The 22,141-nt window shown below is 54.8% G+C and overlaps 5 protein-coding genes across 5 annotated transcripts; 2 read left to right on the plus strand and 3 right to left on the minus strand.

Moving 5' to 3' along the window:
* Window positions 1-3,702: 3,702 nt before the first annotated feature.
* CH63R_03099 (uncharacterized protein) lies at window positions 3,703-5,544 on the minus strand (the record flags this gene model as incomplete). Its single annotated transcript, XM_018298074.1, has 2 exons — window positions 3,703-5,337; window positions 5,407-5,544. 2 exons carry the CDS (start codon window positions 5,542-5,544, stop codon window positions 3,703-3,705), a joined length of 1,773 nt encoding a protein of 590 aa, XP_018162890.1.
* A 1,106-nt stretch (window positions 5,545-6,650) lies between these two features.
* CH63R_03100 (uncharacterized protein) lies at window positions 6,651-7,064 on the minus strand (the record flags this gene model as incomplete). The annotated part of the gene is made up of 1 exon (XM_018298075.1): window positions 6,651-7,064. The coding sequence occupies one exon, from the start codon at window positions 7,062-7,064 to the stop codon at window positions 6,651-6,653; it is 414 nt and encodes a 137-aa protein (XP_018162891.1).
* A 2,065-nt stretch (window positions 7,065-9,129) lies between these two features.
* CH63R_03101 (Aspartyl aminopeptidase) lies at window positions 9,130-10,812 on the minus strand (the record flags this gene model as incomplete). Its single annotated transcript, XM_018298076.1, has 2 exons — window positions 9,130-10,556; window positions 10,623-10,812. The coding sequence occupies 2 exons, from the start codon at window positions 10,810-10,812 to the stop codon at window positions 9,130-9,132; spliced, it is 1,617 nt and encodes a 538-aa protein (XP_018162892.1).
* Window positions 10,813-11,996: 1,184 nt separating this feature from the next.
* CH63R_03102 (uncharacterized protein) lies at window positions 11,997-12,677 on the plus strand (the record flags this gene model as incomplete). The annotated part of the gene is made up of 1 exon (XM_018298077.1): window positions 11,997-12,677. One exon carries the CDS (start codon window positions 11,997-11,999, stop codon window positions 12,675-12,677), a length of 681 nt encoding a protein of 226 aa, XP_018162893.1.
* A 1,025-nt stretch (window positions 12,678-13,702) lies between these two features.
* On the plus strand, window positions 13,703-14,311 carry CH63R_03103 (uncharacterized protein; the record flags this gene model as incomplete). The annotated part of the gene is made up of 2 exons (XM_018298078.1): window positions 13,703-14,104; window positions 14,150-14,311. 2 exons carry the CDS (start codon window positions 13,703-13,705, stop codon window positions 14,309-14,311), a joined length of 564 nt encoding a protein of 187 aa, XP_018162894.1.
* Window positions 14,312-22,141: the final 7,830 nt, after the last annotated feature.

Here is a 22,141-nt window from a genome sequence, read left to right on the forward strand (position 1 = left end):
AGGCCCCACCGGCCCACCGAATTACCTCAGCTCCCCCTTCCATCTACCGTCGTGCATGAAGAAATTTTCGTCGTCGGCCGCTCGTCCCCCAGCGCTACTCATGGAATATGAGCACATGCTGCACCATGATTTCCACAAGCAGCGGGCTCCCATCCCGTCAGTTAAACAAGCTGGAAAATGGCCGGTTGGCCCAATGGCAAGGCGTCTGACTACGAATCCTGCAATGGACGATGCAATCAGGAGATTCTGGGTTCGACCCCCAGGCTGGTCAATTCATTTTTGGTCCTGTTCACCCAGGTCGTAGACGATGCTGTGCAAATATCTGGTCACCTTTTTTGGGGGGTTTTTTTAGCATTTGTTTCTCTTCTTCTTTAATTTAAGTTTTTTTTCTCTCTCTTTTGGTGGCTTACCAACTAACATGTGTTGGCCAGCCGTTTCAACTCTTTTGGATCAGGAGGCAGGCATTGTTCATCCCCATGTCCCAAATAATAAGTCGGACAAAATTAACCAGGTTTTCTAACTCACATTGATGGTACCTGACGAAGGGGATTTGTGGGAAACACGACAATACCAACCAGTCCTTTGACGCTGTCATTGAAGCCAGCCAGCAAGAGTCATTTCGTTGACCGGTGGACGTTGGAGTACCGTCCACAAAGGTAAGCTTAACCCGATGACAGAACTCAGTGTGACGCAAGCGAGCAGTCGGGTTGTCGCGATACTTTTTCCAGCAGTCGTACCTCGTTCCTTGCATAAGCTCATACTTTCATGCCGACTGGGAGCTTGTTCGAAAAAGATGTCATGGGTCGATTGGGGAGGGATCTGCCCCGCGGAATTCTGCATCTCTTTAGGCCACGTTGGAGAAACTTGTTCTCTTTTGCCACCCACGCATCTGTCTCAGGGGTCCCTCGCTGATGGGCAGGGTCAATCTCCAACCCAGGCGCTCCTTATCGCCGGTATCGTTATAGACAGCACCAAATTGCCACATAGCCGAATTACATGCCAAGACGAACCACCTCGATACCAAGTTCGCGCGTTTCTACCATTTTCGCCTTGTGGAGTTGTGTCTATATGTGGTATCTAAGGAGTCTCGGATCTCGATTCATTGTCAACAGGCTCATCATCTCTCTCCCAAAACTGGCCACGGAGCCTACCGCCACGTGACAAAATAAACCCCCCGCCCCCCCCCAACGCCCATTATCACATTTAATGCAAATAACTGTGCATTTTCTGGATGGCAGATTATGGGCTTTACTAATTCTACAACAAATCTTTTTGCACAGTTGTCAACTTGACGCTACAGGCTATGTTCAACAAAAGTACAAACTTGAGGATTGCCGAGTCTATATATAGCCTAGCCAAACAACTCTCCTCGCTTGACACCAATAGTATGGTGTCTGCCTCTGGTAGTCTCTCTTTGATTAAGGTAATCGATAAAGTAGTAAATATTGCACCTATAACAGCAACAACGGAAACAGCAATACATAGGCCTCAGTCAGTACCCATCCTGTCTGGTACTTCCAGAAGGAACCATAGTGACTGACAAAATGCCACAAAAAAGACAAAAAACAAAAACATTCCGAGATTCTTGTGAGGGGCTTCCTGGTTTCACTCACCAATAATCCATCGAGCTTGGCCAGGCCTTTGCCGTCTCCCATTGATCCTCTCATTATTTTGTCACCTGGAAAGCTGTTTTCTTTAATCGCTTTCCAACGTCTTCGTATCACCTTCATCGAAGCATTTGAACTTGACACTCCCTCGCCGTATCAACCCGCCCCTTCTCACACCTGGAACTGGCCTGCTATATTGCACCACGAATACGACGACTTGCATCTTTCCCTACCTTACCATCTCTTCGAGATTGACGAACAAGTTCAAATCTCCGTCCTGTGCGAATGGTCCCAAATATCAAGTAAGCCTGGAAGCCTTCCTCAACAATACCGTCCATCTTCACCAGCACATCCCGTCAAGAGCCTGTTTCGAGGACCAACACATCAATGATCGTCATCCCACGCATACATGGTGGGCCCCCGCCAAGATTTAGGCGAGCTGTACCGAAGCCTTTGTCCCGACTGGCGAATGAATTATCCGATTGGCTCATGTCTTATAGACATGGGGCGGGAACATTCCCCCCCCCCAGCATGGTCTCAGTCCTCCCCTTCGAGACAAGCTACCCATGCTCTCTCAATCTTTCATTCTACCCTTTTTGACTCTCATCTCCTTCCAAGCGTTTGTCCTTTTCCAGGTCCATGTTCTTACAACTTTTACGTTGGTGTGATTTCTACTGTTGTTCTCTCGGGTTTGGGTATTGCATAATGACATGTGGACACCCTCTTGGCACCGTTCAGACGCAGGAGTTCTATTCCCCCAATCGTCTCTTCCGTCGTCAATACCCCCTTCGCAGCGAGGTTACCTGTCAAATGCCGGAATATCGCCAATTCAATTAAGAACACGCCCTGATGACCACAACTACAAAAGACTGTACTACCGCACTCGGTTCATTTCAAGTTCTGGGGTGCGAGCAGGGACTTGAAACGGCCTACTTACACCGACCGGCCTCTGAGAAGTGGACGTTGAGGTGCCCCAGCCGGACCCTCTTAAAGGCGGCGGTCAAGCATGTTGATCTAGTTCCAGCTGCTGTCAACGAGCCGGATGGCCGCTCTTTGCCTGGAGATCGCGCAGTTCATCAAAAGAGGCCTTCTGCGCCGACTCAAGGCAGTATCAATGAATATGATTACCACCATGCTCGGATCGATTTTCCAGGGTGGTGGCCGCTTCTCGCTGAGCTCCTAAAGAGTCTACATCCGCGGCCAGCGGTGTGCTACCCAAGACCAAACCGCAGTATCGAAAGCCGTCGTCCTTGCCTCAGGGAACACAAGAAAGTGTCGACTCCCGTGAAAAGGTCTTCTTGCTAAAATTTGGGGTGGGGGGGGGGTTCATGCTCACAGGAGATATTGGGTCATTGTCCTTGAATAGGTTGCCATTGGCGATCTACAAGCTCCCTTGGCAACGCAGCGACATTTCTCCCATTTGGTCCTCATCTGACACTCAAACAGCGGAACCGTCCAGGATATGGCAAGAAGCCGTCGCCGAATCTCTTCAGCTGAAGCGGAGAGTACCTTGAAAGGGATAGATAGCTCTGCTGTTTGTACACTACTGTAGTTGTCCTTTTAATATTGACGGTCCTTTTTAGCTAGTCATTTGGCGCCCATTGCTCTTCCTTCACTAGGGGCACAACCGCCTTTTACCGCCTGGGTCAAAACCGGTGGCGCTTCGTCATTATTTTTAACTGCCGGTACTGCTGTCACTACGGCTCCAGCTTTCTCTCTGGTATCCGATGGCACGACTGCTCCGGCAGCAGCAAGACAGGTTCCAAAGTTGCAGGCCGGATCCGACTTGGCTGCCATCCGCATCACGAGCGACGAGATTCCTCCCTACGTACCATTGTATGGCAAAAAATAAATAAAAGAATCTTTTAACATCTAGTGGCGGTCCAACGGTTCCTAATTATACCCACTGGTCCATCAACCGGATCGCACCCCAGCCACTCATCAAAGCACCATTCAAAACGCTCCAGTAAATCGTACAAGTTCGTGATTATAAAAATCGTACATGCCCATCCCTGGGCACCTCTGTTCACGACATACCCGTGAACACGCATCAAACCCCATACAACACAAATACACGCACGGCCCGAAGGCACTCTCAGCCACCCACCGCGCGGCCGACAGCCCCCGCGATCTCTCCGAAGAGAATGCCCTTAAAGACGCTCTCGCCCATATTCTGCGTCCAGTGCCCAGCCTTGGAAAGCTTCTCCTTCCACAGCTTCTTCTGCTGGGGCGCGAGGTCCTCCCAGCTGACGGCCGGGCCATATACCTCCTCATCGTGGACGGCGGCCTGGAACCGCGGCACGGGGTCCTCCTCGATATGGGTGGGGCTGACGACGTCCTCACGGATGACGATGGGGTCGCCCTGGAGGGCGTGGACGTCGCCGATGAGCGACGTGAGGAATTCGTTGGGCGCATTGGCAACGGCGTGGCGGCTGGGCAGAATGCGCAGGGGCGACACACCCGCGGTCTCGAGGCTAAGCTGCACGAGGACGGCGAGCAGGAGGACGAGGAAAGCAACGACCGTCAGGCGCGACTTTGTGAGCCTGCGCGGCTGCAGGGCGACGGCGTACCGCTGCGGGCGGGGCGGGCCACCCTTGCGGATCGGGGCGTCCTTGTCGGTGAACTTCTTGAGGAGGATCGAGTGCACGACGACGGTGTTCTTCATCGAGATGCTTGCCAGCTTGACGTACTGAGGGCGAGCGGTGGTCTTGGGCGGGACGAAGACGGACAGGGCAACGTTGGTGATCTGCAGCGGGTGCACCTCCTTTAGCGTCGTGAGGAAGTCAAAGTCGACCAGCAGGTCGATGGTCGAGTACACCTTATGCTCGAGCGTGAAGAGCGATATCGACCGGTCCTGGCCGACAGCGGCGACGAGGAACTGCGCGTTGCCAATCTTGCCGCCGGGGGTAGAGGGCGGGCTCAGGTTCCGCGCCGCAATGGTCGTGATCTGGGTCACGGCACGCGGCAGCTTCGCCGACGCCGACAGCCGGCCGACCTCGCCCGCCTTGGTGGGTAGTCGGATGCCCAGCAGGAGGGAGCCCGCTCGCTGGGGGATGTTGGTGCCCGCCATGATGAAGTCTGGCGAGAGGAAACGGATCGACCGGAACGTGGGCCAGGCGCCGGTGCCGTCTTCTTGGATGGTGTAGACAAGATGGGGGCCGTCGACCTGAGTCTTTGTGATCTTGATGAGGAAGAGCTCGCGGTCGTCGCAGTAGGCGACCTGGAACTCGTCCTCGCCAGTCTGGATGACGTCGATGTCCATGGGCTCCTTCGTGATGTCCAGCCTACCCCTGACCTTGGGCGCAGCGGCGCTCGTGGGCGAGACCTCGAACAGCGCGATCTGCGATTCTTTGGCCAAGCCGGTCGCCACGGCGCCGAGCTGGGGCTTATCGCCGTAGGGTGCGGATAACCGCAGGACGCGCTGGTAAGCGTCCTTGTCGATCTCGTTGTGCTCGAACAGGGCAGTGCGCGCGAGCTCGGCGACGGTCACGGCGGAGGTGCCCGTGCCGGCCGAGGCGCGGGCTTTGCTCTGCTCGACGCCGAAGACGCGGAAGTGTTCGTTTTTGCCCTTCTCGACGTCGGCGGGGCTCGAGTTGATGCCGGCGTATACGTGGCTGGTCCGACCCTTCTTGGGGCCGATGGCAAGGGTCATGACGCTGTCCTCGTTGCGACTGAGGTCGGCCTCGCCACTGATGCGCAGCTCATCTTTGGCTGAGGCGTCGATCACTGTCTGTTGCGCGCGAGGTCAGTCGCACGTCGCGCGGGCATATTTGGGAGAGGGGGGAAGGGTCCAGCGTACGATCTTGTTGGCAACACCACTTCTATTGGCGCCGCCGCCGCCGCCAACGACAAGGCGGTTCGCATCTTGGGGGTCGAACTCGCAGGCGTAGGGGAGGTAGTCCAGAGTGATTTTGGCAGTCTCGAAGGGGGAGGCCATGTTGGCAAAGTTGATGAGTCTCGTCTCAGCGGAGAGTCCCCTGCGATTGACTGGGGATCTGTCGGGGGTTTAAAGAGGCTTCGTTCGTAAGGTATACGTGTTGTTTCTCAAAGAATCATGGCCGATGGAGTGGCGTTTTTTCTCTTTTTGGTCGCGCAAAGTGGAGGAAATAGCTCTGGTGCTGGAGAATAGTGACGTTGGGACGGCGTGGGTGAAAAATCCAAGTTGGCCAGATTTTGCCCTGCGAAGTTGGGTTAGGTAGGTAGGTACCTCGGATGTTTTCAGCTCCAGTCGGGGGATTGGCGCCTCTCCACGTGTTAGTGCTAGAGCTCAGATGGAGCACGCACGGAGCAAACGGTGCTGTCAGCTGAGCCAGACTGGGGAAGTAGACAATTCATCAATAACTGGGATGCCACAATGGTCCCGTGGGGGTCCTCGTTTTATCTATTTTTTATGATTTCAGCCAAAACACAAATGAGCTTTTGGTCATGCTCAATGTTCTTTACAAGGCTTAAAACCCTTTTCGGTTTCTCTAAATGTCCGGAATACTTGATCTTGTACTATTATTCTATTGTGTCCCTGACGTCTGTACAACTTCAAGAGCTGCTATGCTATACTGCCTTGGTAACGCCTGTTGTCAGTCCCAAATATCTCTTTCTGTCAACTGCGCACTGCAATGAGTATGTAAACCTGCATCACCAATCCTACCCAACTTTCAGACTTTATCTATTTTCCCCAGGAACAACTGATCGGATCGCCGCCCATGTCAATATGCATCTGTCCATCGTGTGAAACCAATGACAACATATAATGAGCATCGATGAGCATCAATAATGATACACCTTAGATAGGGGAAACACTCAACCTTGATGCCAAAAGAAAAAGCCTCATCTATTTTAGTAAATGTGTCACTGTCATTGACAAACGCAAACGCTGCTGGGTCTCCCAAAAAAAAACAAAAAACGCCTGCGACCTGGGAAACAAAGTCATCGTTCCCATGCTAAAACGCCCAACAACATGATGCGTCGGTACCATGGGTTCGCCCCCGTCCGAAACCACTTTGGCCCAAAACCTGGTCTCGCGCAGATGTGCTCCTCACCTCTTTCTCACTGACCTGTGTAGAACTGGTACAAGCCGTGGGGTGGTAGGTCCACTGCATCGCCCGCGCCATGGAATTGCATGTTACCCAGCTTGTTCGACTCTAGAGGACGGATGGTCTTGCCGTCAGGAGAAGACGACTGTGCATCCTGCCGCGTCTGCGGCTGCTGGCGAGTCTGGGGTTGTTGGGCCTGTTGAGCACGCTGGGCCTGTTGGGATTCGCGATGATGGTGCTGAGACTCAAGAAAGCCCTGCTCGTACACAGCAGTCTGAGCCTCGAGTAGGTGGCCTCGGACCTGAGACTCGACCTGAAGCTCATCTTCCATCTGCTCCCGTAGGCGATGCCCTCGGCGAGCTCGACCGCGATGGTGATGCTGCTTGCTTGTTTCGTTGCAGTCGTGGCACACCTGGTCCCCGAGCATCGTGTACTGAGGCTCTTGCCGATGCATGCATATGGACCTGGCTGTATCGTTGCATTTGAGGCAGCGATAGGTCACACACTCCATGTGGCTGCATGAGTAGGTGTAGAAGACGTTTTGACACATCTTCGCGGCGCTGTATGCTATGTGCAAACCATGAGCATGGGAGAGTTCCCGCCGCACCATAGCAGGAAAGAATGAACTTACTTTACTTGACCTAATATTTTCGTAAATTGCGTTGGAAATTGCGGTTAAATCTGATAAGCAAGTCGTAGTTGGCCGTTCTCGGCAAAGTTTTTTTCAAGACCTGTTGGTGCAGTCGTCCGGTTTGTTAAGTGGAGGAGTATCTTGTTGAGTGACAGGGGAGGTTTCTCTAGATGGGCGATGCAGTGAGATGCTCGAGTTATCGAGACGGGCATAGATGAAGGTGATGACTTAATAAAAGAGGGCAGTCATTTTCAGGGTTGATCAAGGGAGTATATGATGATCTTAGAACTTCCGGACGTCAAGTTTGTGAGAGAAAAAGGCGCTGCCTGGTCCGACCCAAGCGGGTTGACAGAGATTGCAGTCAGCCGCAGGGACTCGCGCCTGAAAGTAGTGCCCGTCGAGGCAACACTTGTTCCAGGTTACACTAGAACGCTCTGGTTCCAAAAACTTCTGAGAAGACTGCTTCTGGCAGGGATGAATAGACTTCTGTTGGAGATTAGCTTATTATTCATGCCAAATGCCGAGAATGGAATCGCGAGGAAAGCTGGGACGTGCAGGGAAGAGCAGTAATGTGTGGAGGAAGAGATGCTACCCTTTCTGGAAAGGCGTTTGAGGTCAAGGTCAAGGTCGAGGTCGAAGTTGGCGTCTTGGTTTGAGAAGCCTCGCGTTGACTCAGGAGACAAAGATGGGTTTTACATGGGTCCTGCGTAACGAAGGGTGTAACATGTTGACAGAAAGAACCAACAAGTCTAGCTATCGGCTCAGGCGTTCGAACAGGGTGTAGGATATGTTGAGAGAATAGGTATGCAAAACTTGACTAGGAGGGTGAAAGGGGGGAATCTCTGCCATGGGCGAGTGGCACAAAAGGGAAGGTTCGACTTGAAAAGAGATATTGAAAGTCACTGTGCAGGAGTGAAGAGAGAGACAAAACTGCTGCGTACCTAGGAAAGAGACGAAAAGATTCGATGCCCAGGTTCGAGGGGAGACGAGTTTCGGACCCACGTTAGCTGGGATGAGGCCGAGGTCGAGGTGGTTGAAATTGGTGCTTATTGTGTGGGAAGTCAGGAAGACGGCTTGAGGCGGCAATCGGGGGTTGGTATAAAAACCCCAAGGGCCGTCGAGAGCAGTCTCCCCACGGCAGGAGAGTCGGAGGTTTGAGGCAGGAACTGGTGGAGTGCTCCTGCTTCCAGGCTGTAGAAGCCGAATTCAGCGGTTCAGGTCGTTGCTGGGTCGGCGGTGGTTGTTTGAGATCACAATTCGGCCGAGATCAAGATCTGGGAGAGGAAAAGAAGGGGCGCGAGCTGAGACTGCGCTACAAAACAAAAGGTTATTCAACTCGGAAGAACACCTACGGGCAGCTGGTCTATAAAGAATAGTTGCTGAAGTTGATAGAGAGAGACGGCGTCGCGGAGGAGGATGGACCGTGTCTTCGGACTATAGAACGAAGGAAGGGACGGACGAGGGCCGATTGCCCGTGTAGGTAGGTAGTAGGGAGGACATCGCTTTCCCTGAAATCCGATCCTTGAGATCAATTCTAATCCGGGCATTGCATACGGGCATCATAGACACACAGAATTGGAAAGAATCTTTCCATCAAGACTTGGACATACCCACCATCCCAACGACAAGTATACCCGTATTCTCGGATGAAGAAGTGCCACTGCACCGTTCTAGAAGAACCACATACATGATGCGCAATGCAGATTATTACCACGAGGACCCTATCTGACTGTGGAACGAGTGATCAATCAGAGTGTTGCTGTCATTGTCTTCAATACCTACAACGCCGCCACATCGACACCATGCCGCCTCACCCCCCCGAACTCCTCGCTCTGCTCTGAATACCACCTTATCTCCTACTCTAATCCACGAGAATCTTCTCCTCCAACTCGCCGAACCGCTCATAGAAGCTCTCAAATAGCTTGATCGCGTGCCCGACATCCTCGCTGCCGCCCGTCTCGCGGATCGAGTGCATGCTCAGCTGTGGGTTGCCCAGGTCCAGCGTCCTCACGCCGAGCTTGGCGCTAAGCATGGGGCCGATGGTGCTGCCGCAGGGCGAGTCGTTACGCACGACGAAGAGCTGCAGCGGCACGCCGGCGAGGCGTGCGCACTCCTGCAGCAGCACAATGCCTGGGGAGTTGGTCGCGTACCGCTGGTTCGCGTTGACCTTGATGACGGTGCCGCCGTTCATGGCCGGCTGGTGGCTCGACTCGTACTTGCCGGCGTAGTTGGGATGCACCGAGTGCGCCATGTCCGCCGACACGAGGAAGGAGCGCGAGAGCGTCTGCTCGTAAGCCGTCGACTCATAGTCGCCGTCATGGGACACGGCCACGTACGAGCCGTCCGACGCCGTGTCACGGCTACCAGGGAGCGAGGCGAGGCGGCGCAGGACGGCGGGCAGGAGGTTCGAGTTGGCGCCGTGGGCCGAGGTGGAGCCGATCTCCTCGTGGTCGAAGCAAGTGACGAGACGGATCGTCGTGTCGTTGTCAAGGACGTTGGGCTCGCGGACCGAGGCGATGAGGCCCTCGACGGCGCAGTACGTCATGTTGAGGTTGTCGAGGCGGGCCGAGAAGATGAACTCGTCGTTGAGGCCGCCCAGGCACGACTTTTGCACGTCATACAGGACGAGCTCAAAGTCGATGACGGCCTCGGGCTCGACCTCGGCGTGGGACGCGATGACGTCGAGGATGTGGGGGTGGTGGCGCTCCGTCATGGCCTTGAGCGGCTTGAAGTCCTCGTCGGCCTCATCGGCCTCGTCGGCCTCGGGCTGGGCAGCGGCGCCCTTGTTCAGCTCGGCGGTGGCCAGGCCGGCGATGGGGAACAGCTCGTTCTCCTTGTTCGGGTCAAAGGTGGAGCTGCGGTCGAGGTGGATGGCCAGTGTCGGGATGCGCAGCAGCGGCTTGTCGACCTTGATCAGCTTCTGGACAAAGTTGCCGTCGGCATCTTTGATGAGCACGCGGCCTGCGATGCTGAGGTCGCGGTCAAACCAGCTGTGCCAGATGCCGCCGCCGTATGTCTCGACGCCGACCTGCAGGAAGCCGACGTTGTTCTTCTTGGAGACGGGCTTGATGCGCAGGGTCGGGGAGTCGGTGTGGGCGCCGATCATGGCGACGGGGTTGCCGGGCTTCCATTTCTTGCCGATGGCGAATGCGACGATGGAGGAGCCGTTGCGAGTGAGGTAGTACTTCCCGCCAGGGTGGAGGGCCGAGTTCCAGGAGTCGCGCTCCTTGATCTTTGTGAAGCCGGCATTCTCGAGGCGGGCGGCGGCGGTCGCGCAGGCGTGGTAGGCTAGTGGAGGGGGAGGGTGTGCACGTTAGTCAGGGGAGGATCCTTGGGTTGACAGTGGGTGCTCACGAGTAGGAGAAGCGTTTACAAAGTCGACAAAGTCGAGGGCAGCTGCCGCAGGAGCCATAGTGCAGGCCGATGTCGAGAATGAAGCTCGGGGATGGAGGGGTCGGAGGATGGTGACGGAGGCAATGGCGGGGTGGTGGTTCTTGGATGTTCTGGCAATGTTTCGGCACAAGAACGTTGTGACGGATAGCATTTATTAGGGCACAATACTCTCTCGTGATAGAAAGAGGTCCTGGTTCGGCAAGACAGTCCGGGTGTTCTGTTGGCTCAGGCTACGCTTCTCGACAATCTTCGGGTGTATTCCACGTTGCCTGTTACGGGAGCTGCTTCGAGGGGGGCGGTATCGTTATCGCATGTCGTCAACGGCAACCCGACGTTGATCCGGCGCCGAGGCTGGGGACCTGTATCCCTTGGCCATTAGGTGCTTCGGTAGGTAGGCAAGGTGCGGATACCTAGCTATGCCTGCCGCGAAGGATCAGTGGGGTGGAGTCAGTTACAGAACAGCGCCCAGTGCCGGTACGTACCTGCATACACGGGATGACCCTCCCACAGCGCTATCTATGAGCATATATTCCTTCATCACAAGATACTTACTTCAACAGGACTAAAGAGTACGGGGTGGACGGATGGAAGTCAAGGCGAGGCAAGGCAGTGTCCTGCGCTGGCTGACTATGCCACAGGAAACCCCTCGCTGTGTACCCGTCAGGGTAAGTCGCAAACAGGAGTCTGGCTGGCTCCCTCTGGCCCCCCAAACATGCAAACACTTTTATCAATTGCCCGACCGAAATGGACCCTGGGCCACTTTCCCACCCGTGGGATCGGCCGTTTGTTTTGTGCCGTTAACCAGGTCACTGCCAGCCCATCGACTTCCCTGTGGGCAAACCACACCCAATTGGCATTTTTCGATTATTCCTCTGGCAGGTTTGAAGGGAGCAGAGCAGAACGACAGAAGGAGAAAGAGAGAGGCAAGACAATGCAAGACAAGGCAATGCAAGGCAAGGCGAGGCAAGGTAAGGCAAGGCACCTGTACGAGTGGCGGCAAAGTCGACAACACCCATGTCGGCCTGGCGTTGCAGCACGACAGATACGGAATGACGCCCCCCTCCCCGGCTCTGTAGATCCCAGGGGGTTCCTGGACGACGCACCCACTCGCTGGCACAGCCAGACTGCCCAGCGGCGAGGACGGGCAGCGGGGCATTCATCAAGTTGTTGTCACCTCTCTCTCTCTTCTCTCTCTCTCACTGACAGAGTATCTATCTGTATGTATGTATGTGTGTGTGTGTTTCGCTTGTAATCGCCTGGCCACTCAAGTGAGTACTCGAGAACGACAAACAAAACCAACCCGGCAGCCTGACACTGACAGGAGAAAGGAACGACATGCCCAGACCAACGAGCAAACTTCAGATGCTCATAGCACATGGTGAAACTCCCACACAGCAGACTTGGACCGCTCTGAGCTCCGTACCGGTCGGGAGAGTGCCAAGCTCATTGGCGTGTGGTCCCAAAGGCATCTTCCCCCTCTACGGGACGCCCTGCAGGCCCTTGTCTGTGCGCTCCCCACCTCACCTCCCATTCCCCTCCCACATCACAGCGACACGCCGAGGGAAGGGGAAGAAAGAAGAGACAGAGCGACCTGTTGTGGGTGGGGTTTCCATTTCCAAGGGTCGCTGGGTCTCATCTCGCCAAAAGAGAAAAAGATCTCTCTCTAGCTTTGCTGTGCTTCCTTTACTGCGCTGCCAGCGAGGTCAACCCGCAGCAGACCCTTTCCCCATCGGGCTCCGCCAAGAGAGCCTGATCGTTGAAGCTCTTCCTCATCTTCTTCCTCTCAAGTTGAGGCAAAGGCAGAGGCAGAAGCAGAGGCAGAGGCAGTTGGGAATCTCGATGCTGTCAATCGACAACTGGAAGACCTGGCCACGAGACCTGGCCCCCATCGTTCCGGTCGTTCCCTTTGGCTCTACCCACTCTTCGTCCGTCGCCGCGCAGCAACTTCCAGCACTCCCGTCGACCGCCGTCGCTTTTTTTATGCTGCCCGCCCACCCCTGTCGACGACAAAACTAGCGAACAAGGGTGCCCCCCCATAGCTGGCGCGACCCTGTTTGACAAGCTGCCCTTTTTCCTCTCTTCTTCTTCTTCTCCCTTCTTATCTTGCACCGGGTAGAGAGGCGGCCAGGTCCTCGAGAGAAAGAACATGAGTGAGCAGTTGGCCCTAGGACCCAAACTCGCAAGACTTCGTTGTGTTTTCGAAGAGGCTTTGAGAGCCCCCGAAAGAGCAGTCATGGCTGCTTACCTACACCATGCGCTTTGCAAGTGAGAGGGAGAGAGAGAGAGAGAGGCTGGATGGACACGAAAGACGATTGTATGTGGCCACATGCGGGTGTGTATCAGTGTTATGCATGTGGGGATGAATTGCGGTTGAGGTATCTTCGCCCGTTCTTCACGGCTTTGGAAGGCATCGGACTATTGGCTTCTACTCAATCCAGTTTAAACAAGCCGACGCGTTCTCTGCGACCGATAGCCCTTTACCTGTCATTTTCCACATCACCCCCTCGCCGTTTGCAACCTGCTCTAGACCGTTCGCCACCACGAGGACGTGGTCGACCTGAACGGGCCACGGAACGGCTGGCAACGACTCGTCTCGTACTTTCAGTTGTACGGATAGCCACTGTCTCTCTTTTCACTCCTTCAGGGGAGGGAAGGGGAGGGAAGGGTGGGGGGGGAGGGGAGGCTGACAAAATGAGACGAAGGGACTCAAGGGTGGCCGCCTACCGAGATTCGAGCCAATCGTCGCCCTACTCCCGGGGCCACTCGAACTCAAACAGGGGTTTGGCCTTGTTCGCGGATGGGAACCCGTCCCAGCGACACGCATGCGCTTCCGCTTCCGTTACCATTTGAGTGAGCTTCTCAGGGGCATTGAAGTTCAGTCTTCGATGTGCCCCGGGCTTGGGTTCTTTAGGAGGGGAGCAAGTGTCACCTTGAATTGGGGGAACGAGTCATCTCGACGCGATTCCCTTCGTCTTGTAGCTTGTCTAGAGGCTGTTCTTGCTACACTGTGTCTTGTCCTGTGTGCTTCGTGGCATATTGCCATGGTTTACGCAGCCACTATGCGGCCTGATGTCGCTGTCTTCACAAATGGGGAAACTCGGCCCAGGACTCTCGACCATATCGTCCGTCGACCCACCACCCCTTTGGGTTGGGGTTGGTCTGGTCCACCCCCCCCTCCCCCTTGTGCTTCTTCTTCTTCTCGGGTCGGCGATCTGGGGGTGCGACGATCAGACATCGTTGACTGTGTCAACGAAGCTGCCGTCCCGTCACAGTCCCCCCCCCCCGCCTCTCTTGTCTCTTTGTTTGGCGGCCCTTGCGACAACTGCAAGCAAAGCAGTGCAAAGCCAAGCCAAGCCTCGCCGTTCCTCGATTGCTATTGCGTGCGCCCGGCTGAGCGACGCGACAGAAATCCAACTAGCCAACTCCGTCTCGTCCTTTCGCAGGTATATTGCCATTGAATGTGTGTCGAATGTGTGCCATGACATTAGGTGCAAGTTTGTCATCCCCCCCCCATAACGCCATTCCCTCGATCGACTTTCTCTGCCCGGTACGGCGAGTTCGAGATTCGCGCCATGATTCTCTCCGATGAGGCCTCTCTCTCTCTCCCCCTGGAGGAGCCTCGATCGTCACGTCAACCCGTTGATGTGTAGGCTTAAAAGTTTTCGCACTCACTGGTCAGTTAAAATTTTGGAGGGAACCTGCCCCCCCGCCCCCCATAGATCACCAGATGGGAAGTGGGCTCGCTGACTGTTGGAGCATAAGGCACGCTTCAGATGCTCACCCTTCCAGTGTCCCCGGGCTGGTAGTGTGTCGTTTCGACATTCAAGGGAGACCTTGAGGGGACGGGCGAGAGAGAACAACGGCAGTCACAGAAGAGGGCGCATGCGTCCGGGGCCTTTCTTCTATTTTGTTTTTATTATTTTTTCTAGTCATCTTTCAGCTGCATGACCGTCATCCGTGTGTCGTTCAAGCGGGACGAAAAAGCGCAAACTCTAAAACAGGAACAAGATGTTTTCCGTTTTCGTCCATGTCAACGTGTAACACTGTAAGTGCCCATATCAGGTCAAAGACCCCGAACCTACAGAGGCACACGGATACAGACGAGGGCACAGAGGGCCGCTCAACGACACCGAGCGCATAACGGCAATGGCAACGGCCGTGGCAACGGTCTGGATCTTCAAGAATGCCGCTCGAGGCAGTCAATCATTGGGTGGGTGGGAAGTCGGTCCAGCAGGGGAATTTTCGGCTGGGCAAGGTTCATTGCTCTGCACCGAGCTGCCTTGACCTTGTCCGAACCCCGTTTCGTCCCTTCCCCCCATTCCCTTGTTTTTGTCTCGAGGCCCCAGAGACTCGAAGAGAGAGACGGGCGCCCGCGTCTCACAGTCGAACGTTTGTCGAAAGCAGGTACCAGTCGGCTCACTGGTTCTTGGGCGGGATCTATGTATTTCGTGAGTATCCGTAGTATAAGTACAGAGCAGAGATGGTTGAGTGGTTACTTCGGAGGGGCGACCATGCCCAGTTGGTCTCGCACTACCGCCTTACTACGGAGCACGGATACACAATCCCCAAATGCACTCTCTAGCGATTCTGGGTCCCGTGGCCCTGGCAGCCACTCGGAATAAGAGGCAGGGGCTGGTGTGTGTGTGTGTGTGTGTGTGTGTGGTGTGGTCTCTTCACCTCGGCCGCTGGACCAAGCAGATGTTCTCTTCCAACTTCCCGACCTGCTTCACGTTTCTTTTGACTTTGTTTAACTGAAAATCAAATCTCATGGCGACCGTATAGAATGGGCGTTCCGCAATGCCCAGACAGAGCAGAGCATGGTTCGTGCGACAAAGCTCGGTTTAACTGGTTGACAATCCTGTTCCCATCGGAAGGTGACTAGAGCTGGACCCTGGCGTTGATCGCTCGAGGCACGCGCCAATGAAGCACAAGTACCGATCGACATCTGCACGACTGTGTCGACGACGGGATGACGCGACGAAGAGAGAGAGCAACGGCCGCGCCTCCCATCTTGCCCCATCGCCGGAGAATTCTTCCATTTAGGGGGTTTCCCTGAAGGACTCGAGTCCGTGGGCTTCTTGGGCATGTTACGGAAGTACGCTCGCCCAGCTAAACGGTGCTCGTCGTGGTCTTGCTTGACAGCATCTCTGGGAGCTATTCTTTGAACCATGGATCTGTTCGATGGTGTCGTAGGCCCCCCCTCCCCCTGCTGGGCTGGACAAGAACCCCCCGACGACGCAGCGCCATTGGACGGGTAATGGGCTAGTGAGTCGATCGATTCGACCGAGACAACTGGCTGTCAGCCACATGCACGCATCGAGTTTGCGCCCCCCCTCCATCTGACCGTCGCCGTCGCCCCCCTTGGTGTGTAGCTCGGCCGCGCCATCAGCTAGTTTGAGCGTTGGCCACCACCTTTGGCCATGTTCTCGCAACCATGATGGCTACGACCGTAGAGGTGAGATGGGCGATGACTGTATGGATCGGCACAGAAACACGTTGGACCAGGTAGTGATTCGGATTGACGACGACGACGACGACGATAATAACAACAATGACAACGACACCAAGGGTAAAACAGGTGCAAAAGCAAGGCAATCTGGACCAATAGGCAGCTCGGCAGGTTAGGAGCCCCCCGTCCAGTCGTTCATGTCTTCTTCTTCTTTTGTTTTGTTTTTGTTTTTGTGCTAGACCGCCCGCTTCGAAATGAATGGGGTTTTTATTTTATCTTATTGACTGGCGAGGTCGAGGATACTGGGCGCTGGCCGCGGCGCTGGCGGCGAAGGGTTAAGATGGGAACGATCTGATGAAGTCTTCTGCGAGGAACAGATATTATGCGTCCCTACGCGTGCCCCACTCCGTACCGCCGACTTTTTTGTCGTTTAGTGTGGGTTTGCTTGGGGCGTGCGGCGCGCTGCCAGGTGGTGGTGCGAGGTGCGGCACGTTTGCGACAAGCACACGCACATGCGCGTTTGCCCTGCGAAGATGGGGTCGAGGGTCGAGAGGACGCAGAAGGAGCAGAGCGCGGCCCAAGACATTTCTTTCTACAATTTCTTGCCATGGCTGGACAAAACTTTGACAGAAAGGGCCGCCCCCCCGGTCCCCCAAAACTGGCCCGGCTGTCATCACATCGCCCTACGCCCCTGGTGCTGACTTTCACTCATCGGCAGCCGGCGCGGTCAATTCGACACGCACTGGTCCAGTAATCATCCAGTGCCGTCTAAGGTCGTGTCTGTTGGTGGTAAGATAAGACGGGAGTCGGTAGCCACCCATACGGGAGCGCCAGTAGCTGGCGGCGATGGCTCATCTTCCACGAAGTGCAGGCAGGGGGGAAGGGGGTTGTGGGTGTTAGGCGTTGAACCCGTCTCCCTCGTCAGAGACTCAGAGAGGACGACTGGGGCCAGATTCGGATCCGGCATGACGGCCGTCGAGGACGTGCAACGTGCATCTTGACGCGGCTGGAACGAGACGAGTCTGGGACGTAACCTTAATGTGGGAGGTTCGGCCAGTCAGTCGTGGCCATTACTCAACGACCTGACAAGACAAGACCAGACGCTCAAACGAGAACAACGCGAGCCCACACCTACACGAATGGGAGAGGCGACTGTTGGAAGATCAAGATAGAACCAAGAAAAGGAAGAGAGAGGGAGACAGAGAGAGTGTGTGTGTGTGAGAGAGAAAGGATTGGAACCCGAAGACCGACAAATCAGAGTAGAAGGAAAGGCAAGCAGTTAGGCGGGAATGGCGTGTGAGTATCGTGCGGGCAGGTGTGTGGGTGAGAGCTGTGTGCGTGTGTAACAAGCTGTCATGGCTGCTAACATGATAACCATCTACGATTACAGTAGTACATGCACTAGGAGGAGTACAGTTGCAGTCCTCAGCAAGGTTGGGCTGGTGTCGAATGGACCCAAGGCACAACGTGATTGGGCCTGACCGAGGGGTGCGTGAATGAGGGGGAAGGGAGAGAGGTAGGGTGTAACCAGTGAAGAGGGGCCTGGCTGCTTGCTTGGGGTTTTAGTCGGAGATCCTCTGCAACAACTGACGGCCCTTTTTCTTCTTCCTCTTCTTCTTTCTTATAATCATCGTCATGGTTGGGCCAAAAACGGGGATGAAGGCAGAAAGAGAGAGAGAGAGAGGAGCGTATGTATGTGTGAGTGTTGGTGGGAACAAAACGACCAACTTGGCCGGAAATCAAAGAGGAAAGCCAAGTGCCGTCTCGTTTGACGTCCAAACTGCCAACACCTTGTTTCCTCCAAGGTTAAGGCCGGCCTGGGGGAGGAGGTTTCCCTTCGAACTGACTGATGTTGCCCAGCAGGCAAGCTTTTCCATGCCCTGTTCTAGAACCAACTCATCCACCCCTCGAACAAATGCTCATCTCGGCCGCCTGGTTCAAGTACAACTTACCCCTTTACTACTGAGCTGGCAACAACGGCGACGACGGTGAGACCAAGTGAATTTGAGAAGCGACCGCTCTCCCTGCTCGAGGGACGCTCGCCGCACGGCGTAGTCTGAGAACCGAATGTGTTCGTGATTTATCGATGGACCCAGAGAGCAGCGAAGCACCTTATTCCGGGCAGAGTTTTGCAGCAATGCGTGTGTGCGCAAGGCCAATCATCAATCAACGACTGGTCCGACTTCAGATGGTCTTGGACGACCCCCCCAGAAGCACCTTGTGGCTTAGAGTGGTTTGCGTCGAGGCTGACGGTCATGTTCCCGATCAAGGAACAATCCCTCGCCCCCAAACTGGGCGGTGTTGGTCGTGTTGGTGGTGATGGTGAGAATAGGTCTGGCCTAGCCCGGTTGGTTAGTGGCAGACGGGTGTCCCAAGTGCCAACGACAATGCTGAGCCTTGAGAAACACCACCCATCCCGGTCACAGGCGAGTAAGTGAAGCATGTAAGTCTGTCTGCCTGCACCCTGAGACCAATTACTCGGGGAGGGCCAACGAGGTGGTCGAGCCTGCAGCGAGCACTTGTGTAAACATCGTAGATCGAAACAGACCCTATCGTTGGCCATGTGGTATTCAGTCCATCTGCCTCACTTGTAATTCCCGTCCTTCACCTCGCACAGAGTACTCATGCCAGCCACGACAGGACAGGCTTGTCCGGACACGCGCTGCGCTCTTGCGTCTCCAGCGCAACACCAGTAACTTGCTAGCCTGCTCGGCCCTGCGTATCCGTGCTTTTGTTATTTTCTCCTCCTGGTACGGATTCGCATGCACTTGCTCCGTCCCGTTTCGCTGCAGCGTCCATGTTGACATGTTGAGATGGACGACTAAGTCCAACGTCGTTCCATTAGCATCCTGATCTCGTCCGCGGCGTTCGCCATTACCGTCAACTCTCCACCTCTTTTATTTCTCTTCTCGTTTGCACACCTGGAGAACGGCTCTGTGTGGAAACAACACAGATTGCCAGCGGATACACCGCCAGGTCAGGTATCCATACCGCCGCAGTCACTTGGCACAAGGCAGGGACGGGACTCCACACCTTGTGAGAATCACGTCGTCAACCTGGCCCTTTTTGGCTTAGCGTCCATGTGTACAGCAACGCTAGACAGGGATAATCCTGAAGCGCTCTGTAGGTACTTTCTGCCTTTCTCTCTCTCGGGTACCTGTGTTCTCCCTGGCCACAACGAAGCGCGGCCCCATTTGTTGCTGGGCGTCTTCCCTGTTACCAAGACCAGGTAAGGTCCTCATCTGGTGTACTTGCGGGCGGAATTGCTTTCCAATGCAAGGGCCCGAATGATCCACGTTGATTGCCGTATGGATTTCTTTCTCATTTGGGTACCTTGTCTCTCTGTTTTGTAGCTGCATATGAGAAAAGAGTACTAGCAGAGGAGCGGGAAGAATGGAAAGAAGAAAGTTATAAAAGAATAAAAAATAAAGAAATAGCCGCTGAAACCAGAACCGGCGGCGTGCGTAAGCGGGGAGGGACTCGGACTGGAGGACCGTGATGCTGGGTCGTGGAGACCTGGGGGGAAGGCTATCGGCGAATAGGAACGACAAGATGGTGTCAAGAGCTGAAAGTGGAAGTCGGAGAAGGGAAAGAAAGAAGCGCTTGCTTGCCTGCTAGGGGGAACAAGACGACATGAGGAAAAGAAAAGGATGGAAGAAGAGTAGCAACCAGCGATGCCTGTCCCAAAGGAGATCTGAACAAGAGGGAGAGGAGGGAAACTTGGTAGTGGGCCAGTGTCTCGCCATGGCTGAAGCTAGAGAGACATTGCCAATTTGTAGCGGCGGGCCGACGGGCTGGGGCGAGGACGACAGAGAATGTATTGGGCCGCATATTGGACCTTGAGAGTAGGGTCCTGTGATAAGTCGTTGGAAGGGCAAGTCGAATGTTGAATGTCGAATGTCTCGAGCATTCCTTTCCTCTGGCACTGCGCTGCGGATTGCCCGGGGCATGTTTATTGTAGGTAACTAGGTACATTGCAAACAAGGTACGGTACTGTAGCGTGGCGTGGCAATAAATACCGGTTGTGACCGGCGTGCCTTGCCCTGCTCACCGGGCCAAGTGAATCGCTGTCAGATGAGACCCCGTGACCGGGGGGAGGGGGTTTGCGAGATGGCCATGGGGCTTCCCCTCCACGATCTTCCGGCGAGGACTCATGCTGATCGTCGCATCGCAATGTATCTGCTCGTTGCTGGAGCCATGGAGCCTGTTGCTATTGCTGTTGCTGTGCCCAAAACGACCATGACCATATGTAGTACTCTGCGAGGCAGCACTGCAGCTGTGTCGACGGCGTCGCGACCCCGAAAGCTGGGAACAATTCAGAATTGGCCTCGGTGTGAGCCAAGGCCAGGTGTGAAGGAAAGGAAGGCAAGGAATGTACTTCAGGCATTCGGGGTCCGGTGTTGAGGTTCGGCTCTGACCCTGGCCCCGGCACTGACCCCTCGGCCTGTGTCTGTCTCTCCCGTTGGCTGGCACGGCATGAAGTCTAAGGAACAGAGGTGAGTTGAGGTAAGGCCAGGCACACACACACACACCACTACAGCCGCATCACGCAGCGCCATCCCGTGTCGTTCAGGAGCCACTCTTCCTATGAGCTCCGAGTGCTTTCGTACCGGCCAAATTGACGCCAGACACCGAACCAGAGGGCTTCGCCTCAGTCGGTCACCCTTCCAGGTTGCACGTATTTATGTATGTGCGTGTGTGTGTGTATGTCTATACCATGTTAGCACACATGATACGGCTGTCTCGTTCGTGTTGACCGCTTCCCACACCGCCGCCATGGTAGACCTGTACCTGACAACAGTCGCCCGTCACCCGCCGGTATCTTTTGCCTTTTACATCAGGGACCAAGCGGCCTCGTGGGACAGGGTGCTGGGCAGGGTGCAGCAGCTGCGCTGGACGTTGAGGTCTGGACAGTATGTGGCCTGAAGAAGAGCGTGATGGTGGTGGAAGACCGTATTGGCAACGCTGTTATTGCTGGAGAAAAGCATTTCTTGAAAGACAACCGGTGTCAGGACAATGAATATCAGCCAGTGCCCGCCAGACATCAGAAAATGGGCACAGGCAGACAGAAGCAATAGAAACAGAGGCGCGAGGTAGGACGCAGCAGAGACGAAAGAGGAGGTATTTTGGCCATTCACGCCCTAAATCACTAATACCACACCCCTACGGAGCAAGGCGCGCTCTCCTCTTCCCACCTGGGTCCTCCCATCCAGCCGCCAGGGCAGGGGAGAGAGAAGGAAGGAGAAGCAGAAGAAGACGAAAAAGAAGAAGAAAAAGGCAGACCCCCGTTTTCGCTATATGCCTACTTCATTTAGCCTGCTGGCAGTCTGTTCCCTTCCTCCCTCTCCCTTCCCTTTTGTTTTCCCCTACCCACCTTAGATATTATGTTTATATCCTCAACGTTCTCTTTCAGTTCCCTAGGCCACTCAATAATTCTATACGGATACTGGTATATGTTTGATGCCGTTATTTGCAAGATCCCAATGCCAGTGGGCATGCTGGATGGCAAGGAATAAGGTCGGATGCAACTCCCAAGCCAGGTTGCAGCTGTCACATTGCTATGTCCCTGTGTATTTACCTGAGTGCCTGGAAGTACCTTTATGGTTGGACTGGTGAAAATGTACTTAACTACGATCCGACTTACACTCACTAGGACCGCCAGGTCCAACGTCTCTCCTGCTGTGTATTATATCAATACTAAGTCACCTCTTCCATCACAGGCAGATTGAGATTGATACAGACAGCAAGGAAAGGATAACTTACGTCCTCACAGCCCATATGGATTGAGAGCGTATTCAATACAGAGTTTGCCTGGGTTTCTGAGCGCGTACTGGGCACTGGCACAGAGTCTGATGGCTGTCGTTCATCTCTAGCCCATAATCCGCAGGTACCTTGTGCACTGGCTTGTCTTTGTACCTACCTCCTGCTCCTTCTGAAGCTGCCTCCCACATTTTCTACAATCACACCCCGGCCCCCTCATCCTCCTCGTCCAATCCACATCCACTATTTCACCTCGCCCACCTCTTTTTCT

Source organism: Colletotrichum higginsianum, chromosome 2 (genome assembly GCF_001672515.1).
Source record: "Colletotrichum higginsianum IMI 349063 chromosome 2, whole genome shotgun sequence".
NCBI classification, from domain to species: Eukaryota; Fungi; Ascomycota; class Sordariomycetes; order Glomerellales; family Glomerellaceae; genus Colletotrichum; species Colletotrichum higginsianum.